The sequence below is a fragment of the Pteropus alecto genome, unplaced genomic scaffold (assembly GCF_000325575.1).
Source record: "Pteropus alecto unplaced genomic scaffold, ASM32557v1 scaffold22, whole genome shotgun sequence".
NCBI lineage: Eukaryota > Metazoa > Chordata > Mammalia > Chiroptera > Pteropodidae > Pteropus > Pteropus alecto.
The window spans coordinates 21,639,782-21,663,274 of record NW_006434839.1 but is presented as its reverse complement, the minus strand read 5'-3'; the positions used below and the strand labels follow the sequence as shown (position 1 = coordinate 21,663,274).

General features: G+C 32.2%; 1 protein-coding gene across 1 annotated transcript in view; it reads right to left on the bottom strand.

Moving 5' to 3' along the window:
- Positions 1 to 23,031, bottom strand: part of PPP1R3A (protein phosphatase 1 regulatory subunit 3A) — a 50,758-nt gene extending 27,727 nt beyond the window's left edge. Inside the window, exon 1 of the mRNA XM_006910613.2 lies at positions 22,219 to 23,031. Coding sequence (XP_006910675.1) covers positions 22,219 to 23,006 — 788 coding nt within the window. The 5' untranslated portion in view covers positions 23,007 to 23,031. The remainder of the gene's footprint in view (positions 1 to 22,218) is intronic.
- Between the last annotated feature and the right edge of the window lie 462 nt (positions 23,032 to 23,493).

The window sequence follows — 23,493 nt, the reverse complement described above, 5'->3', positions numbered from 1 at the left end:
ATGTCTAGTATCTCCTCTATATTCTTAAATTTATTATACTATCAGCCTCAGCCTTTTTAGCTTTATTAAGTGTTTAGTAACTTCTATGATATGAAATTGTTGGATTTCATTTCCATTTTCAAGCAAATTAGTTTCACAAACATAGTTTTAAAATTACTATTCTACTTACTCTAATCACAGAATAAATTGATAGATCAGGAGAAAAAAATATGGTAAATTGGTTTGGATGGTTTGAATTAAAATCAAAATAAGAACCTTATTATCAAACTGGGTTTGTACTAAACAGCATTGGAAGATTTTTAGGTAGACTCAATAAGTCTTAAAGCATTGTTTCTAAATTTAATGCTTTTGTGAACTTACCTCACATTAAAATCATCTTACTGCACCTTTTTGTCAATTCTTCACAATAGTATTATAAAAGGAAGAGAGGAAAGGATACATTTAAAAAGCAAATGAAAAAGAACTCAATGGAAGCCTATTAGTCTACCTGTTGATGAGCATATAAGAGAGTCATTAATATGCGGATCATTGACATGATTGGCCATAATGATTCCTCCAGGGAAGGTTCAGTCTATTGTGTCAGAGACTAGTTAGAGATTCACTAATGTGAAGACTTGAGACTTCTTAATATGCAAATTATTAATGCAAGGCACTGAGACATACCTCACAAATGTCCATATTTTGTGTTATACACTTTTTTTTTTTTGCCACCCTTCACCCACATCTTTTGTAAACAATTTTCTTTCTTTTATTCTCTGGTAGAAATTTCTTCACAAAAGATTTTATACTCATGTAATCTTCCACTTCACTATCAAAGACTCCTCCCCTTCAGCCCCGTTACTTTCAGGCAGGGATACATATATACAAACCACTTAAACATTTTGACTAAATCAGTCAAAATTTAGCACAAAATCTGATATATTTTTCCAGCGTCAAATTGGTTTTTTTGGTTTTTTTGTTTTTTGTTTTTTCGCTAAAGGCAGAGCATTGTGAACAAAGTACTTGTTTTTTTTAAAAAAAAACAAAACTCTGAAACTTGAATGGTATGATTAACAATTGAATAATTTGGACTGAAGGTGGGTGGGGAAAGATTAATAGAGCATAGAAAAAAAAAAGAGAGAGAGAGCAGAGAATGGCCCAAAAGAGAGAACATAAGAAAAAAACTGCCATTAACCCAAGTAAGAAGACTAAGTATTCATATCAGTGTAACACATTAAATGAGGAAAAAGATTTAAACCATTCAGTGCTTGGCATACAGCAAGTATTCAATAAGCATTAGTTATTTATATTATGTTGACATTTTGCACTTATGCAAAAAGTTGAAATTAATATCCACATTGAAATATTAAGAAATATGTTATGGAGTGAGAGTTGCTCAGTCTTTGAATTAACATACTATGAAGAAGGGAATCAAACATATTCCTTATTCTTGCAGTATAATTAGCTACAGAATTCATAGAAAATTCTTCAAATATCTTTTGAAGCTTATCCACATACCATGTATATAAAAATTGTTATAACACAACTTTTCGTCTGGGACTTTATATGCTTACTTATATTTATTTTCTTGCCATTTTATTCCTCTAGCTTCATCTCAAATACAACACAATCTTTCAGTACTATTTCTCTACTAAATTTCAGGAGAAACAGGCCCTTATTTCTAAACTTATAAACTCCATTAACCCTAAACCCTTCAGTGGTTCTACAGAAGTCTATATCTATTTGTCATAAAATATTTGTATCTTCATACAAAATCAGTAATATAATTTTTCAGTTAACAGCTTTATTGAGGTATAATTTATATACCACAAAATCAAAGATTTTTAGTGTATTTAGTATATTTACATAGTTGTACAATTATCACCAAAATCTAATTTTAGAATATTTCCAGCACCCTAAAAAGAAACCTTGTTCCCATTAGTCATTCCTCATCCCACCTCCAGTCCTAGGCAACAACTAATCTTTTTTCTATCTCTATATATTTGCCTATTCTGGTCATTTTATATAAAGGGAATCAAGCAATATGCATTCTTTTGTGTCCGGCCTCTTTTGAGGATCTTAATATATTTCAAGTTAATCAATGTTGTAGATTGTATCGGTTTTTCCTTTATATTATTGATTAGCATTTTACACTTTGTTGTTTTTTTTTTTTTTTTCATTCTCCAGTTGACGGGCATTTGAATAGTTTCCACCTTTGGCTCTTGGGGATAGTGCGTCTGTAAATATTTACATAGAGATATTTGTGTGGATATATGCTTCAGTTCCCCCTGGGTAGATGCCTAAAAGTTACATTTCTGGGTTTATAAAAATTCTATAATTCTGATTTCCCCGTATCCTCACTAACACATATTTTCTGTCTTATTGATCATAGTCATTCTAGTGGGTGTGAAGTGGTACACTTTTGTGGTTTTGATTTGCATTTTCCTAGTTATTAATGATGTTGAATACTTTTTAGTGGGCTAATTGGTCATTAATATATCTTCTTTGGAGAAACATATTCAAATTTTTTGCCTATTTTTAAATTGGGTTATTTGTCTTTTTATTATTGAGTTGTGAAATTTCTTCTGAATACAAGTCACTTATCAATTATATGATTTAAATATATTTTCTTACATTCTATGGCTTATCTTTTCACTTGATTGTATGTTTTGAAGTGCAAAGTTTTTTTAATTTGGATAATGTCCAAGTAATATTAGCTTTAAGATCTTTGCTACCTTGAACAGATCTTACATAGATTTATTAGATTAAAACATTTTAAATAGGAGTCAATGTTATTTTTTAACATAAATAATCATTATTAATATAATTATCACAAGCAGTTAATTATCTTTTTAAATGCCAATGTATTTATTTATTGTTTCATACTATATATACATAATTTTTTTAAACTTTTTTTTATTTACCTTTACCCTTTACCCCCTCCCTTCTGGTAACCACTGGTCCATTGTCCATGTCCATGAGCCTCTCTTTGTTTGTCCTGTTCATTTCTTGCTTTAAAGTTTATATCCCACATGTGTGATATCATGTGATTTTCAACATTTTCTGTCTGGCTTATGTCACTTAGTATGATTATTTCAAGGGCCATCCATGTTATTGCAAATGGCAGTGTTTCATCTCTTCTTATGGCTGAGTAATATTCCATATTATATATGTACCACAGCTTCTTTAGCCAATCATCTATGATAAGACACTTTGGCTGCTTCCATGTCCTGGCCACCATGAATAAGGCTGCTATGAACATTGTTGTACAAATATCTTTTGGAATACGAGTTTTCAAGACTTTGGAATAAATACCCAGTAGCGGGATTGCTGGATCATATGGTAGATCAATTCTTAGATTTTTTGAGGACCCTCCATACTGTTTTCCATAGTGGCTGTACCAATTTTCAGTCCCACCAGCAGTGTATAAGGGTTCCTTTTTTCCCACAGCCTCTCCAACATTTATTACTTGTCCTGTTGATTATAGCCATTCTAACATGGTATCTCATTGTGGTTTTGATTTTCATTTTTCTAATAGCTAGTGATGTTGAGCATCTTTTCATATATTTGTTGGCCATTTGTATGTCCTCTAGGGAGAAGTGTCTGTTCAGATCGTCTGCCCATTTTTTTAACTGGATTTTTGTTTGTTCGTTTTGTTTTGTTTGTTTTGTTTTTGCTGTTATTGAGTAGTATGAGTTCTTTGTATATTTTGGATACTTATCGGAGATGTTGCTTGCAAATATATTTTCCGATTCGGATGGCTGTCTCTTTACCTTGTTGTCGGCTTCTTTAGCTGAGCAGAAGCTTTTTTAGTTTGATGTACTCCCATTCATTTATTTTAGCTTTTACTTCCCTTGTCTTTGAGGTCAAATTCATAAAATCCACTTTAAGTCCAAGGTCCTTGAGTTTCGTTCCTATGTTTTCTTTTATGCATTTTATTGTTTCAGATTTTATATTCAGGTCATTAATCCATTTTGAGTTAATTTTGGTGTGTGGTGATAGACAACAGTCTAGTTTCATTTTTTTGCAGGTGACTTTCCAGGTTTCCCAGTACCATTTATTGAAGAGGCTTTCCTTTCTCCATTGTATGTTTTGGCTTTTTTTGTCAAAAATTATTTGCCTATATAAATATGGGTTTACTTCTGGACTCTCAATTCTGTTTCACTGGTTCATGTGTCTGTTTTTCTGCCAGTATTATGCTGTTTTGATTATTGTCGCTTTGTAGTATAGTTTGAATTTGGGCAGAGTGATGCCTCCAGCCTCGTTCTTTTTTCTCAAGATGGCTTTGGCTTTTAGGGTCTTTTGTGCTTCTGTACAAATCTGATGATTTTTTTTTGTTCTATTTTTTTTTTAAAAATGCTGATGGACTTTTGATGGAGATTTCATTAAATCTGTATAATGCTTTACATAATATGGTCATTTAAACTGTGTTGATTCTTCCAATCCAAGAATACAGAATATATTTCTATTTCTTTATATCTTTTCCGATTTTTAATAAGGTCTTATAGTTTTCATTATATAGTGCCATCACGTTTCATTAGATTTATTTCCAGGTATTTTATTATTTATTTATTTTTTTTGCAATTGCAAAAGGAATTATTTTTTCTACTTTTTCTGACACTTCATTATTAGAGTATAGGAATGCTATGAATTTTTGAACATTGATTTTGTATCCAGAGACTTTACTGTATTTGCTTATTGTTTCTAGTAGTGTTCTTGTGGATTCTTTACGGTTTTCTATATAAAGAATCATGTCATCTGCAAATAGTGATAGTTTGACTTCTTCGTTTCCTATTTGGATGTCTTTTATATCTTTCTCTTGCCTGATTGCACTCTCTTGGACCTCCAATGTTATATTGAACAACAGTGGCGATAGTGGACAGCCTTGCCTTGTTCCTGATCTTAGAACAAGCAGCTAATTATACTTCATAGTCTTGCTCATGTTAGTTTCGAAGCTAAATGCTACAAAATATCCACTAGTTATTGGTCCTATCCAAGTTCTAGACTGGAGTAGCTATAAGCAGATTTAGAGATAATACAAATGAACACGTAGATTCAAGGAAAGAAGACCAACTGATTTAGAAAGCTTGCAGTACAATCAGCATCTTATTTTTTCTAGAACCTACCATTGGAAGAGATGAGGTAGGCAGGAAGGAGCTCAACAGTGCCAAGATAGCTCTCATGGATTAAGCCTTTTAGATTCCTGATTAAATAGAGCAAAGTTCATCATCAGGAAACCTTAAGAAGATAAAAGTGAGAAGGACTCACTAAGATAGACTGTGGTTGGAGATTAGTACAAGAGCAATATGGCTCTTGGGAAGGACAAGTTGAGAACCAGATATGAACCGAAAAGCAAGGAGCAGGTGACTGAAGAAGTTGGACCACTGACTGAGATTCCTGAAGGAATCAGGTGCAAGAGCCAAATACTGTTGAGATGCAGGTACACTGTTGATGGTGAGAATCTTTACCACACTTTTAACAAGGCAGTGCAAGACTGTATAGTCAACACTCTGAAGAACACTACTCTCAATGAGTTTGAAAAGACTAAGTCCCTCTACTGGGCATTATACTAATTCAGAATAATGTTGAATAAAATTCAATGTGTATTTGTTCAACAAATGTTTAATATGTATTAAGTGTTATGCTAGAAGTTAAACCATCACACAAGCCAAGATTAAACAAACTGTGTCTTCATAAAGTTTACAGTCTGAAGAAGGGTAAACACAAACAATTAGTTTAAAATCACAATTGTGCTTTTCATGATTGGAGATCATTGTGTCCTATAGAAGAAAATAATAAGAGTGCTAACTCAAACTTGAGGAAGGCAATAGCAATTGTGCAAATACATGGGCTTATAAAGAGAGATCGGAGTGGTTGAAGGCCAGATTCTGTAATATGACTGCAACCCATTTTAAAAAGTTTTATTTTCTGAATCATAAAATATACATTATCCAAAAAGAAAAATTAATACTTTTTAAAGATTTACTTAATTCTAAATGGCAATTAACTTTACCGTGCTATTTAATGTGCTCTTTTCCTCTTCCTCAAGTCAATATGGGGCAAAGGATCTTTAATAAATGCTTCATTTATAAAGCTTACCTTTTGTATCTCAGTATCGCACAGTCCTTAATGTTGCTATTATTGCCTAAAAATCTCTCGAGCCATATTTGCAAAAGTGTTATTTTATTTAGATTCACTAATTTTTCTTTATTTAGTATTATTTTTTGGTGGATATTGAGACTAGATTACTTTCAATTTCAAAAATAATTATAACTCAGAACACTATGTTTATGTCTTGTTTATACCAGTCATTTTCAGCCTCTGTGTACATCTAAATCACCTTGAAAGCTTTCAAAAATACCTACCTTTTGGTGTACACACACACACACACACTCACACTCACTCACTCTGGGATCTGCCCCAGACCAATTAGAGTCTTTGTAGTGAAATCTGGGTTGGATACCTTATTTTCTCTTTCATATTTGCTGCCAAGTTTGAGAAACATTGGTTACACTACTATTCTACACTGGCTTTTACTACATAAAGGCATGTTAGTGTGAAATTAAGTCCTTCAATAAAAATACTCTGTTATCAAGATTTCAATGGGGTGGCAGAGAGGAAAGGGTACACTAAGCAAACAGGCTAGCATCAATATAAATTTTATACAGATTGTACTTTTGCTACTTTTATACTATAAAACAATTAATTTTCACTCATCATAGGGATTACATGTCTATGCTTCTGTGATATTAAATTTATTATTATTTTTTAACTGAAAGGAAACCTAGTGTTGTTTGAGATAAGAGACATCATCATCATTTACACGTAACAACTATATAGCTCATTATAAAAGTAATCATTTTTTGTGAAGATTTAGACCTGTGCTAGTAAAACGTTGTCCAGATGTATTATGTGACAAATTGCCCAAACAATTACTGTAAGTGCAAGCACCATAAAGTATATCGTCAAGGACACTAATCCCATAAAAGAAACAATTAGAGGTAAAAATATCTTTATCTTTAGGTAAAATAACAAAGATGTGGTGACAGTTATTGAAAAAAGGTAGAATGTGCAATTTAATGGTTCAAATGTAGGTTTGTGGACAGTATTGATAGTTCTATACTGTTTAGAGTTATCGTATGTAGGAGAGTGTTTCATATAAAAATACCATGAGCACATATATTGTGGAGTTTTTTTTTTCCTGATTTGTTAATAAATGAAGGCACTTGCAAGAGTACACTTGCTATCTTTCAGAATCATCACTTTACAATGGATTACTTGATTTATATGTACCTGGTGTTGATTTTATGGAAAAAGGTTTTCTTCTCATAGTATCAATTTATATAAACATATTATACATGGGCATGTATAATACTAGTAGTCTATATTCAGAATAATCAAAACTTTTAAAAATAAAAATAATGATAGAAACAATATTTAGTGCTTTTTAAAATGACTCAAATGTGACATTTCATCTTTGATTAGATTAACTAAAACACAACTCTACTTTCACTAAAACAAAATTGCAACTGAACCTTCAGTGGAAAAGATGAGCCTAAAATATAGGTTAGTGGGATCTTGGCATCCAGAAAGCAGCCAGAGAGTGGAGAAAGGGACCTTCAAAGATATAATATCAACAACAACATGATAATTACATGTTTTCCTCTATGCTTTTCCTACACTCCCCCTTTTTTCTCAGAGACCCTGTGGGTAGTGACTAGTCCTATGAGACTCTATAGGACACCTAAGGAGTAAAAGAGTCCAATGCAAACATAAGGGAAGTTTCATCACTTGAACTTGTTTAGTGTATTTGCACTGTTTGCTTCATTCAGCATGGAACTCTCGTCTCCCAGATTTCTTCATGACTGACTTTCTTCAAGTCTCTGATCAATTGTCACCTTCTCAATGAAGTGAAATCTTTAGTCCTTATTCATCTTATGCTGTTCTGCATTTTATATTCTCAATTGCATGTATCATCTTCTTACATAATTTACTTATTCTTTGTGTTTATTACTTATTAGTGTTTCCTTCATTAGAATATAAGCTACATCAGAACAGGGACTGTCATTTCTTTGCTGATGTATATCCTGTGCTTAGAACAGTACCAGGCACATAGTATGTGTTCAATAAATATTTTTTGAATGTACAGATTCTATATTCATTTTTCAATCACTGATTTTTTTTTTACTCCCTATCAATGCACCAGCTAAAGAGCATGGTAAGAGCTTTATCATTGATATTTCATGAATTTTATTTCATGTTAACCAAAACTCATATCCTCTCAATCACGAGGTTATCGGTATTATAGAAGAAAACATACTAGTATAATTTCCATGTATTGATCCAAGAGGATAAAGATTCAAATACCTGGGCTAATATTTTCACTAAGTTAAAATATAAACCTTAGATTTTGAAGAAAGAGTTGGAATCAAAACATTACAAAAATAAATTCTTTTAAGCATGATGAAAGTAGTAAAATGAATCACCCATGAAACTGGTATAGAAATATATAAAAAGTTGTGGCATAATTATTCATATCTACTCATTTATGTTAAAGATTACCTATAGCAAAATTCAATAATTAAAGCTGATAATGAGAAAATGATAAAACCTGTGTTTTAAACATTCTAGAGACAGTAAGTAAAAAATGGTTACAAACATAGAAAAGATTATTTAATCCATGACACACCCAAAACACAGTCATAAGTATGGTGATATTCATAAATGTCATAAGCAGTTTTTCAAGGTAATGCACATCTTTAATTTTACATAATTAATGAACAACATCTAGAGAGAAAAATATTAGGAAAATTATACACAACTTTTTGTATTACATTCAATTTCACTTTTTACAGTTAGCAACCTACTTCATACTTTTTCTCATGCTAATTTACCCTGCATACTCTTTATGAATTAATATAACTAAAATATCACTTTGTCCTTGACTATAATTCTTTTCCAACTTTGTTTTTTAAGTTTGAGTCTCACAGTTTTTTACATTCTAGGCGGCCTATGATCACCTCTTCTGAGAATGTCATTCCATTTGGCATATACTGTGTTGATTGCTAACTTCTCATGTGTATAATTATTATCCTTTAACCAAATTAATGCTTGAAGATAGAAATGACCTAAAAGAGTTTTAAATAAAATAAGAACTCAATAATTTCTTAATGAATAATAGGCTTATTGAGGCACTATGGTTCAGAGCCACAGAGAATGAGAGACCTTAAATCACAAAGCCAGTTTCTCTTCTAATATATTTCCTGCACTTGATCAAATATACTCATTTTGCCTAACTTTTTTATGTGAAATGAGACTAGCTTTGCTTACTACAATGTATAAAAGAGATCAAATGATAGATAATTTTATATAACTTAAGAAATAATAATAAGAGATTTAAAGCATACATACATTCTTAAAGTTTATATGATTAGACATTTCTCAATAAAAGAGACCAAACTGACTTATTAAAATTATAAAATATAAAATTAAAGTTGTCAATAGGCTATAGTCCATACATGAGATAAAAGTCTCACCTGGTTTTGCAGGCAAGTTTTAAAAAATGGTATAGATTCTTAGATACAAAATTAGGAGAATAAAAGAAATTTGATCCAAAATTACCATAAATGGCCAAGGAATCCCACAGAAATTGGAGAAACACACAATTGACCCTTACAATCATGCCAATATAATTTTGAAAATGATTTCCAAAAAATTAATTCCTCAGAGGTTACAATTCATCACAGACAAGTATATTCTACCATACAAATAATAATAATAATAAAAATCTTTCAGATTGCTTAGCCAACAGCTAAGCCTTCCCCAGAAAATATTTAATTCAGTCTCGCAAATAACATTTCCAGTGGGAACCCATACCCATTCACATATTGAAAGTTAATTTAAAAAAAGAATGTAAATAATTAAATTTTAATTTTCAGCTAATTTCTTTGAAAATTGTCTGAAAAAAGTGAAATATAACTACTTGCAAATGCCATACATTACAGTAAATTTGTTTAGGATATTAGGAAAGATATAGTAAAAATCTTAATGAAAACTATGAAACATTAGTTGAAGGTGGTAATATAAGAATTAATTGATGTATCATTATAGAGTTATTATTATTTTTACCATATAAAATATATAATTACTCTGCTAATTTCTAATATATATGTTTGTTTCCCAATTCTTATTGTCATAAAAATAATTTTAAAAGTTTTAAAAATATTATAATATGTCTAATGTTAGTGTTATTTCTATTTGAATTTGTTACTATTTTCATAAAATATGTGAAATATATTTATATTCTGCAAAATAGGCAATTAGCTGCAAACTATAAAGTTACCATTGCCTGTAGTTTTCAAAAGGAAAAGCTTTTGCCTACAAAAGAATCAATGCGACTGAACCTCTCTGTTATATAATATTAAAACATTTGCATACAGAAATATGGGACATCTTCATATCCTTCCTATTTTCTTTAAATTTAAAATTATATAAAAATTTAAAAAGTTTTTTTAATGGTATTCAATAGATTGTAGCAGATTGATCACACTACTTTTTCGTAGGTTTTAAGTTTAAAAATTTAGATGCATTGCATTGCTCTCCTTTATTTTTTTTTGTTGTTGTTTGGTTTCATGTAAGGGAAAACCAAGACTGAAATCTGAAGGCAGAGATGTCAGTGGTATATAAGTTAACAGTGTTTAGGTACACAGGAGGAATCTGGTAAAATTCAGGTCAAGGGAAGTCAGTAAGGTAAAGAAAGCACAGGACAACAGTCAACACCAGATCCAGTGGTGTCAAAATCTGTAAGCACCACATGAGCAGCACTAACAGGAATGTTGACCGTGGTCCTGGCCTTGGTCCTGGTCCTGGCAAGAAGAAAAAATGAATGACTCAGTTCTGATCAGTAGACATGCAGTATTTGTCTTTGGTCTTTTAGTACTCATCCAGTTGGATTTTCCTGGCTCTGGTCCCATAGTATAAAGGTTGTCAAAGGCTGACCAATGAATATATTTCTTTTATATGAGATGTTAAGATTTCCTGACATTACTGAAATGTAAAATTGTAGTGACTCAACAAATCAGATCGTCTGAAGACATAGGAAAAGAGAAAAGACAATAATAAGAGTATTCTCTAGTAGACTATATTATCTCTCAATTTGATCCTTCATTGATACCTTGATAACTGAAAGGAACTTTTAAATTTAGACTGTCTACAGGATGTTATGTGGTTAATGTATTCCATTCTATATATTATTCTGAGTCAACTTAGACAACAAATATATGGTTACTGCAAAGATAGATTTCTCTTTTATCTGTTCTTATAACATGTAAATATGATCTTTGTATATTCTATTCCACCCTTAATTTTCAAAATAATTTTTATTTTTTATCGAATGAACAACCATTTCTTCTATAGCCAAAGAATAGAATATGGGTATAAAATTAATAGGAATTGGTAAAAGAAAAATCAGTTATCATGTTGAATTTTCTTCTTTGGATAACAGGAATGATGACTATGACTTTAAACAAAATATAAAATAAAGGAAAAATATTTAATATTGGAGAAGAAATGCTTTGTTTTGGTTATTAAAAGAATTAACTTGACACCTGAATATACAGATGGAGATATACCAGAAGGCATCTGATTTTTAAAGACAGTGAAAACAATAAAAACACTCATTATTAAAACTATAATAAGTATGATTCATTCTTTAATTATTTGGAAGTTACTTTTGTATTTTACCAGGCCTTATCAAACCAGTGCCTTTAATGTTTTTTTCAAAGCTTTTTATGTGCAAAACCCTGTGTAGGTCTCTGTGGGGAATGATGTTTAGACTAATATACTATTCCTGACCTCAAGGAACTTGCAGTCCACTTGGGACGATAACACACATACATACAAGTTATCTAAAAGTTCACAAAAAGGCCAACATTTTGTAAATGCCGACATTGTAAACATTCTGAGTAAACAGATATAGAAGATCATATGGCAAAAATCCTCTTTCTTCTAGGGAAAAAATATCTCATGAACATTAAGTCTTTTGCTAAATTAATTTCTTTGTCTATAAATAAATTTCATTAGATGCAAACATGAAAAACAAACCATTTTGTTTAGGGCAAGATTTTTTGTACTCTAGGAATAGCTACTCCATGGAAAAATATTGCCAGAATACTGATAATTTAAAGGAAGTATAACAAAGAAATGAAAGAGTAAAGGCAAGTCCCATAATATGGATAAATCAACAATAGGAGTAGGGGTCCTATTGAACTGTATAAGTTGTATGAGATTTATAAACAAATGCCTTGTATATTTACATAAATGGCATTATCTAAAAAGTTAACTTGGTTAGTCAAGTTAGTTTTGAATATCACCAGTGTAGAAAACATAAAATACTAGGAAAAAGTGAACTAACTGAAGAATGCCTTTATTATATTTATTACACACACGCACACACTTGCACACACAGAAGACAAGGTTAAAGATCATACGTAGATGTGTGTGTATTTTTTCCACAAGAAATCAATGCATTAAGTTTCATTTGAATGTGGATGGGCAGTATTACTTATACTGCTTTCTATGTTAAATTTGCTAAATAAATGATCAACTGGATTTACATTATCAGTCCTCTGCACATATTCATTAACCAAACAAGTAACTATTAGTTAGAATTACTGACACACACACACATACACACACACACACACACACACACACACTCACACAAAGTTTTTCTATAGATTTAGAGTCATTAGGTCAGGTTTCTATTTTGGCTTAATTCTGTTCAACAAATCAGCATACCATTAGTGTTAAATGGGCTATAAAATTTGTTTTACATAATTAGGAAAAGCATATACTAGTTGGCATGCTTTACACATATGAATCAGGGGCTATTTTGATCTTTTTGACTACTGCAAATTTCAAAAAAAGTAAATAAAATTCAAATCCACAACTGCATTATACAGATTTAATGCAATACCCATAAAAATTCCATGATTATTTTTTAAAGAAATAGAATTTAAAAATCATATTTGTATGGAAGCACAAAAGACCCCAAATTTCCAAAGCCATCCTGACAAAAAAAAAAATACGAGGCTGGGGGCATCACTCTTCCTAAATTCAAAGTGACAATAATCAAAACAGCATGGTATTGGCAGAAAAACAGACATGCGGACCAGTGGAACAGAATCAAGAGTCCAGAAGGAAACCCATATTTATATGGCCAAATAATTTTTGACAAAAAAGCCAGACACGTACAGTGGAGAAAGGAAAGCCTCTTCAATAAATGGTGCTGGGAAAACTAGAAAGCACCTGCAAAAGAATGAAACTAGACTGTTGTCTATTACCACACACCAAACTTAACTCAAAATGGATTAAGGACCTGAATACAAGACCTGAAACAATAAAATGCATAGAAGAAAACATAAGAACTAAACTTGTGGACTTTGGACATAAAGAGGATTTTATGAATTTGACCTCAAAAGCAAGGGAAGTAAAAGCTAAAATAAATGAATGGGACTATCTCAAATTAAAAAGCTTCTACACAGCAAAAGAAACTATCTACATGGTAAGGAGACAACCATTTGAATGGCAATATATTTGCAAGCAACGCATCCAATAAAGGCCTAATATCCAAAATATACAAAACACTCATAGAACTCAATAACAACAACAACAACAACAAAACAATCCAATCAAAAAATGAACAGAGAACCTGAACAGACTCTTCTTCCTAGAAGACAAATGGCCAACAGATATATGAAAAGATGCTCAACATCGCTAGCTATTAGAAAAATGCAAATCAAAACCACCATGAGATGCTATCTCACACCTGTTAGAATAGCTGTTATCAACAGGGCAAGTAATAACAAATGTTGGAGAGGATGCGGAGAAAAAGAAACCCTCATACACTGCAGGTAGAATTTTGTCAAGAATTTGAGGAAGAGTGGAAAGAGGCTTTGGGAAAAGGGAACACCATATATAAACACTTGAAAACAAGAGATAGTGTAACTTTAAGCAGGTCTTCTGGGTTTCAAACACAGGTAGTGGAGTGGAGATTAGGCTGGGTATGTAAGCATGGGCTAGATGTTAAAAGGTCTCCTTTTATTTAGTAAGGGATTTAGACTTTATCCCATAGTACAGGGATTAGCACACTTTTGCTGCAATAAACCAGGTGGTAAAATTTTAGACTTTGTGGGACATACAGTCTTTACCACAAAGACAAATTTGTCATTGTAGCATGAAAGTAGTCATGAATAATATGTAAACGAGCATAGCTGTATTCTAATAAAACTTTATGGACACTGAAATTTGAATGTAAAAATAAATAAATAAATTGCTTTGGTCACTAAAAAAAAAAAATCCAATCAAAAAATGGACAGAGGACCTGAACAGATTCTTTTCCCTGCACTGCAAATTGGTACAGCCACTATGGAAAACAGTGTGGAGGTTCCTCAAAAAACTAAGAATTGATCTACCATATGATCCAGCAAACCCTCTACTGGGTATTTACTCTAAAGACTTGAAAACTCATATTCAAAAGATATTTGCACACTGATGTTCCTAGTGGCAATATTCACAGTGTCCAGGACATGAAAGCAACTGACGTGTCCTACAATAGATGATTGGCTAAAGAAGCTGTGGTACATATATACAATGAGATATTACTCAGCCATAAAAAGAGATGAAATACTGTCATTTGCGACATGATAGATGGACCTTGAGATAATCATGCTAAGCAAAATAAGCCAGACAGAAAAGGTTGAAAATCACATGATATCACTTACATGTGGGTTATAGACCTAAAAGCAATAAACGAACAGGGCAAACAGAGACTCATGGACGTTGACAATAGACTAGCGGTTACCAGAGTGTGGGGGGAGGGAGGAGGAGGGATGTAGATGGGGTAAAAGGGATCAAATATGTGGTGGCAGAAACAAGTCTAACTATGGATGGTGAACACACAATGCTATATATATATATATATATACTGTTAAATTGTACACCTGAAACATTGAATTTCATTAACTAATGTCACCACAATAAAAATTAAAAATGAAAAACAGTAAAAAAGTCTCCACAACTGCACATAGGACAACTATTGTTTACAATGTTAGAATTCCATTTCTAGTTTTGATTTTAATAGCACTGATGTACAACACAGATAGACCATTTGCAGAGTAACTTGAGGGGGATGGAATAGTAAAATTCCCTGAAACAGATTTGTTTAATGTACTATTAGTCTCTCTCACTAAACAATGTAGTAGAGCAGTTAAATTTAGCAATCTATTTCTATTTATCATAAAACCCTTAAATCGCCGGCCAGTATGATTAAGATTTCAAAACCAGTTATTATTTATAGAATAGGTAATAACAATACCATGCCAGTTACCAAGTAAAATCATTAGAGAAGCAGAATAAAAATGTGAAAAGATATGAGAGATATGTTCTGAGGAGCTTTTTCTTTTTTTATATAGTGATGGGGTAAAGAATGTTTAAAAAAAAGGGATGACCAAAATGCAATGGTATATATTTTTTGGAGAAAAAGAATTATATAAAATTCAATTTTATCTTTTATTCATAGACATACAGGGATGACAAGGTGAAATCATGTGTAGTCAACTCAGTCATTTAGTCCAAAAGAACCATCTTAAGAACTACCTTACGAAAAACAATGTTGTTCATTTTTAAAAAGCACCTATGTTCAACTTATAAACAGGTGATGTTCTGAAGTTGCTAGAATTTGGAAATATATTTTTTTCCTGTAGAAGCAATGCCATGACTACTAGTTAGTTTCCCTGGTTAGTGATCAAAAGTTTACTGAACCCATAACATAAGCAATTTTGAAACTATTTGTGTTAGTCTGGGTCCTGGCAGCAGAAACGATATTGAAGAAAGAAAGCATCCCCCCATTAATCTTGGGCATAGGATTCACCACACACAAGATTTTATTTAAAATGTGGAATTTATCACCTATGCCATCTACAAAGTATTAGCAACTGGGGTAGATGCTTACATATGTTAGCTAATGTATTTTTTCTAGCAACTCTGGCAAGTAGAAATTACTATCCCTATTTTACGCTTGAATAATGATACAAAATATAATTTATCCAAGTTTACATAGTTAGTAATTTGTTAGAATGAAAGCCCAAATCTGCCCTACTGAAAAGCCTGTGCTGTTTCCATTATGCTTCATTGCTTTTTCAATCCCCTGTCCCCCCAAATACACACACACACACACACATACACACACACACACACACACACACACTCCAGACTCTCAGAGTCCTCACACTTGTACAGAGCCCTTACTGCAACTGTGTACTCAAACCTGCCTCAAATCTCATAGAACTCTCTGCTCTAAAATTATCCATTGCCATTGTCTCAATACAAAGTCAAAGCCCATTAGTGAAACCGACCTTAATTGGGTGTAAGATAGAGATAGCCCTTGACATCCTAGAGGTGTCTGCATTTAAAAAAGGGAAATTTAAATATGTGTGTCTGTTATATGTGTCTGTGTGCATACACATATAAACAGATGATACACACATATATGTTTATATATCTATCTCTATTGCTATCTCTATCATCTCTATCTCTATCTCTAATAACTAATTTATCTATCTCTATCTATATATTTAGGCACAGTTTCAAAGTGAGGTGTCAGAGTAGAGAAGATCTTTTAAGTCTGACAGGGCACAGGGCAAAATAGGCTCACCTCAGGTGTGCGACATGAGGTCACTTTTCTTACATTATTATTCCTGTTAGAGTGTTGGTGTAAAAACTTTAAACAGGGACAAGAGTCACAGTTAGCACAATTGGAAGAAGATGGAAAACTATGTACAACTTCACGATCATTTTTTTTTTTTTTTGCCTGGAGGTTTATAAACTCAGAGTTCTTGAGCCGTGCTGCATTTTTTACAGGCTGCAGATGGGCTTCAAGTGGGAAGTTAGGCTCAGAGAGATCCCAGATGATTCATGTGAGGCATGACATCCATAGTGATTCTTTTCAGCTAGAACTTGAGAGAAACCCTGAATGATGAGACCTTTTCTTTCCTCTCTCAGAAAAAGTTCAAGACTACTCTAGGGAAAGTCTAAGCCTAATGGCATGGATTTTCACAAAACTAGGAAGCCATGAAGTCTTGGTAGATCTCCAAGGGAACTATTGGCTCTCTGGCTCCTTGCTGTCAACCAGTTGGCAGCTTCCAAATAGTCTTCCTGACGAGTTCTATGCAGCTGTGTTTTATATTTCCATGTGGCCTTGCCAGAGGTCCCTCCCTTATACAGACCTAGTTTCCACAATTAGTGTGAACTCAAAACAATTTAGCTATTGAAGACGTTAAATCCTAAAGGCCTCGTGGGGCTATTTTCACCTCTTTGCACTATTTCCAGGCTCCCAGATTATATTGTAAGTGTAAATTAAGGAAGTCTCACAATCCAATGGTTCTGACTTGAACATATCTTAAGCCTCATTTTCTAATGCTTTTATTGGCCTCATTTTAATGATTTCACCACACTGAAAGATAAACAGTCTACAATCTTAAAATCATGTCTTAGAAAGTACTTTGCTCCCATTCTTAAATGTACCTAGTACTGTTTCTCAGGTATAAAAATTGACCACTGATCCATTTTCTCTTTTGTCATTAAAATCTTTCAGAAATTTATTTTCATTACCTGACCAAGTTATAAATACCATGCAATATCTATATAATTCCATTTTTTAAAATAATAAATTGGTTTCACTTAATAAAATACAAAACCAGATGAAATTACTCTGTGTATCCAATGGTTAGGAATGTACATTTGGCAGTTGCTGGGGGATGGGGGAGAAGCTGAAAAGCTAACGCCTCTACCCAATATACAAGATCAGTTATAGATCATATATTCAAGAAAACACAAAATATAATGTAAATGGTTCTTATTTCATTTTTTAATCCATGGTTTCCATTATATACCCAAAGAATATGAGCTTAATTTTGATGCTCTCTCTCTCCCCTACCCAATCTCACCCCCTGTGGTGCCTTTTTAAAAACTTGGGGCCTCCTCATCTTCACAGGGTCATGTTTCCAGCCATGTTTCTCAGTTGGATATTTGTGCCTCACAACATAGTACCTGACACACAGACCCTTTATAAACACTTGTGAAATGAGTTTTGGAACCTGAACAAGAATGACCTTGATGTCTGAGAAGAAATACAAGTCCAAGAATCAGAAAATTAGCTGAACAAGATTTGATAATGAAGATGATGGTGATTATAGTTGTTGTTTAATGACTATAGATGCTTAACATTGTACTGAAAACTTTAAAAATACAATCTTATTTTACTTTAATCATCACAACATCAGGCATCATTACCCCTTTCACACATGAATAAACTGAAGCTTTGAGAAATAAAGTAATACATTCAAGGCCACATAGCTATTAAGTATATATCTACTGGGATTAAAGCACCTTTCTGTTAAACAGCAAAATTAATGCCTTTTTATCCTTTCTGATCTGGTCTCCCATCTTTTCATCTCTTAAATATGGAAATTTTAATAGTCATTAAGATCTCTTCCAACTTTAAGATGGTCTAGATGCAAGGTGACACACATCTCAGAAAATTTACATTCAATTAGTTTTGCTTATTTATTAAAATCCTGAAAAAAGACAAAGAAATGTGTCTTCAAAGCTGAAAATTTAGGAACCTTGAAAGTAAATAAGATAGGAAATTTGGAGAAGGTTGAGCTTTTCAAGGGTTTTCCAGATTCACTTAAAGCTAGATTTAGCTTTGTCTTTTTAGAACAGTTAACATTTACTGATAACTTGCTATGTGTCAGAAATTGTATCAAAAGTTTATATATATTATCCCACATAAATCTCAAACAACCCCCATAAGATAGTACTATTATTGTTCTCAATTAACAGATGAAGAAACAAAGTTTAACTTGCTTAAGGCCACACAGCTAGCATGTGTGGACTAAAATCTAAAGCTTGGACTAAAATCCAGACATGTTTAACTCTGAAGCCCACAATTTTAACTTTGAGATTGTGCATGCTACTTTAGCTTATTTATGTGCACATTTAATGTAAATTATATCATTGTCATTTCTTTTGAAATAAATCCCATAGGCTGTAGATCAGAAAGCTGCTTAGTTTGCTATCACATAAGCCAATACCATAAAAGTGGTGACACTTACCACATATCTCATGATGCATGCCTTATTGGTGCAATTAAATATCTCTGAGTCACTCTCAGTTACACAATTATGAGTTACCTATTCTGCTTTCCTTTCCTTTAAATATTTCTTTTTGTCCAAAGTGGATAGACTAACAAGCATCAAAGAAAATAGACAGTCACATCAATGAGAGATTTGCAATCTCTGACCTGAAAAAAATCTCCAGAGAAAAAATATAGTGCCTAGGGTGATTGGCATAACTGAAATCCTACCTTACTAAACGTATTCTCACAGCACATTCAGTACTTATTAGAAAGGATTATTGACACTTTCAGAAGATAAAATCTCTAAGACCCTGAAAGCAAATTAACTTTGGTAGTAAGAAGAATTCAAGTTAGATGTTACTTTCTACATTCAGACAATTTTATTTTCATTTTAACTCAGACATATACTATCATTTATCTACTTGCATGTATGAAGCAAAAATTCACATATTTTTCTCTTCTACTTTGATCTTCTGAAAGAAGTGACCTTCAAGTTAAGCTACACAGAAAGTATAGAAATGCTCAAAAAAGGCACATTTAGATTCTGTAACTCTTTAGAGAGAGGAGGATAATTTCAGAAGCTATAATTTTTTATAAGTATTAGTTCATTTTTATTTTAGCAAAGTACATACTTTGTAAAATAACACTAATAAGGTATGTTATTTTTCCCTAACCAACTTCTTCGCAATGAAATCCAACTGCAATATTCATTTAGAAGTTTGATAATGTTCTCTTTTGTGAGTTTTGGGACTATTTGAAAACCCATTACATATAAATTATATCATGGAAAAGCTGTATAAATATTATATTATGGCACATGCTGTTCTAAGGATCTGTCAGGATTTCCTTTATACACTGAATTTTGAGTGGTATATAAATCAGATATAAAAATTCATGTTTGACTGAAACTTAGCACAAAAGGCCTCCTCCAGAGGCAAATGCTTTTTGCAAAATGTGGTTTGAATTATGTTGGTCATTTTTAACTTACAGAAATGTAGAAAATGTATTTGTGGTTTTAAAGGAGAGAGATTCTTTCCATTTTTATAACTCATTAGGAAACTTTAGAGTACTTTAGACTGTTTTGTGGTTTAGTTCTTCTCAGGTGTTTCCCCAAAGCAATACTGAAACCTGAATGGTGTCTGCTATGAGTCCAATGATAACTGTTCTGAGCACAACTGTGTCTATGGAGTATACATACATACACACACACATACACACATACACACACACACAGAAGAAGTATATATATATATATATATATATACACACACGTACACACATATCTTAGAATAGAAGTTCCAATAATATGACTGGAGTATATTAGGCCTATCAGTTGTCCACTTTGTTCTGATATCAAGTAAACTTTCATCTATCAAGAGATCTCCTATATGTACCATAGTTCAGCATGTATTGCTTGTAATTCTAAAACTGGATCTTTCACTTGAAGAAAAATCCTGAGTTAAACACTGCTTCTTGTATGTGTTCTTTGATAATAAAGTTTTGCCTTTTCTAAATTTTGCTTTCCTCTAACATATAGAGCAACTTGTGGCATGTTTAACAGATATTTGTGAAGATCTCATTTGTAAACTATTTAATATATGTATGCTTATGCATATAAATTACTTTGTTAAATAGTGTTGAACCTATTTTGTCTATATATATACTATGTTGCTGAGTAATTGAATAAATATCTAAATTATTATTTTAGTATATGTAGAGATTATGATTATATTTTTTCTTAATAACATAAGTTAAAATCTGAGAAAAGTTTTTGGGGGACTGAAAAAGTTGGCATAATTTACAAAGTTGAGTAAGCCAATCTTTCAAATGACTTTAAAGGATAATAAAAATAGAAATATGTTATATGATTGAATTGCTTCCACCTATAGTATATTTAGTTCATCAATGCATTAGAATAACAATTCGTAGTTATTATTTATTACCGTATAATAGATAAAGGCATTAAAGCATAAAGTTAAAAATTTCTCAATGTCATTCCTTAGGTTTTTATTTAATTCCATTTAGTATCTGGGTTTCTTGATTCTTAAAACAGTTCTCTTTTCATCGTATTACATTATTTCTGGTGCAGTTACTAGAATCTTTTGGTCTAGTAACAGGGCAGACAACCCAAAGGGTAATCAAACATTTGCCTATGGTTAATGGAGCACTGCAGAGCAGAAGGGAACTATGTCTTCATGGATGTTTTATCTACTAACCTTGTATCATGGAAATTAGCCAACTCTACAATAGAGAGATCTGAATGCCAGATATATTTTTTTAATTTTTCATATTAACAGGAGAGCATGGTTACTAATGAGGGGTCATATCCCAAATCTCTAATCTATAAAGCTAATTATCCTTATTTCTATTTGAGTCATTTTTTTTTATTCTGCTCTATTTACTTTTACTAAATTATACTACTTTTTGTTCCATGTTACATTTGGTTATATTTATATTATAAAGTTTTATGTATAATTCATAAATCACTCATGTGCTTATGTCTTTCTCAAAGTTTATTATTAAAGTCATAGCTCTCATAATTAACTTAACATGTATCACTCCAAACATCCCTATATGATTTAATCAGTCATTAAAATGTTTGTTGCAGCTTTTGGGGAATTCTAAAAATTTCTGAGCACTAGTACATTGAAACACAGTTTTATGTTAATCAGAAATGTTCTGAAGTACAGCAAAGACATTTAAAAACTGCTGAAAATAAATATACTTTAAAAGACAAAATAACATGTAAATAGCTTTACATGTTAAGAGTCTAGAGTCTATGGTTTGAACTTAAGCATATATATCTTATTAGGCAAACAATATACACATTAAACTCCCTCTTCTGCCTATTACATTATACCATATGTTTCCTTCTATTTGGAGGAGAGATAACACAGCATTGAGATTGTTAAGGCCTCGCAGCATTTGCATAATGAACAGTATATTTTTAAACAGAAAGGCTATCTCTTACAGCACGTGAAATAAAATAAAAAGACTTAAGATTATGAAGAGTAAAGAAGATAAGATATATCCTCACCTACCTTGATTTTACCTTTAAGCAGCCTTTTATTTGTCTATTAGGAACTTCTTCCCGAGGTTTTATAGGCTTCAGCTCTTGTTCTTTCTTTTGACAAACCAATATATAATTTGTGCCATTATTATTTGACCAAAATGTACCAAGAGACGTTTCATAACGTATACAAAACTCAACTTTACTGCCATCTTTCTGATAAGGAGGAACCAATGTAATTTTAAAAGAGAATTGGTCAGTTTCACCATCACATGAATTCGGGACATATTCTGCTAAAATGTCATAATGTGTCTGCCAGTCATCTAAGGACATTCTCACATACACTAACTTCTCAAAAGAAATATTTAAAACTCGAATAATTCCCTTCATACATGTAGACCTGGGAAGATACTCGGCTGACTCCAGTATCGCTTTCTGTCCTTGAAGTTGTTGCATAAGATCTTCTTTTGAAGAAGGCAAATCAAATAGTGGAGATAAAACATATTCTTCTGTGTGGAAAATGTCCTTTCTTAAGTCAAAATTGGTGGAAATACTCGGTAAATCCCAGCAATCAAATTCTTTGACAGATACAAGATTGAATCCAAAGGCATCAGCAAATGATACTCTTCTCGTACCTGAGGATGGAGTGTCCAAGTACATATCTTCAGAAGAATCAGAACCTCGTCTACTAGGTTGAGGGGAGAAACCAGGTTTGAAGGTAGCTTTAATGTCTTCATCTTCAGAAAGAGAATCAGATAAATTAGGAACTTCTAAAAAGTTATCTTTGTTAATCTGACTAGGTTCCTCAGAAGGCTCCATTGGGCTATCTGATATCAAATAAGGGAGAACTGCACAACTAGTAGCGGCTGATATTTGAGATACAGAGGCTAAAATAAGTATAATGTTACAGTTCACATTACAAGAAGGAGTCAGCTCTATAAATAGGTCTGATGGCGTGTAAACTATGCTAACTTGCCTCCAAAGGCCTTTAACATGATAGTATCCATGTTACTCTCACCAGAATATTACAGATTTAACTCTCAGATTTTTATGTTGCATGTGTTTATGAGCTGACTTACAAAAAGACATTTTAAATAATTTTTGCTGTGTCAAGTATACAAAGTTTTCATCCTAGGTCCCTGAACCAAAAATTTAAGAATTATTGATATTTGCAAATAATTATTTGACAATCAGAGGATTTGGTCCTATAAATTAAAAGTAGACTATGTGCCAGTCCTTCCCTTTTATGCATCTAAAGTTCAGCCGAAACTGAATCAGTATCTATGATAAAAATCTCTTTTCTATA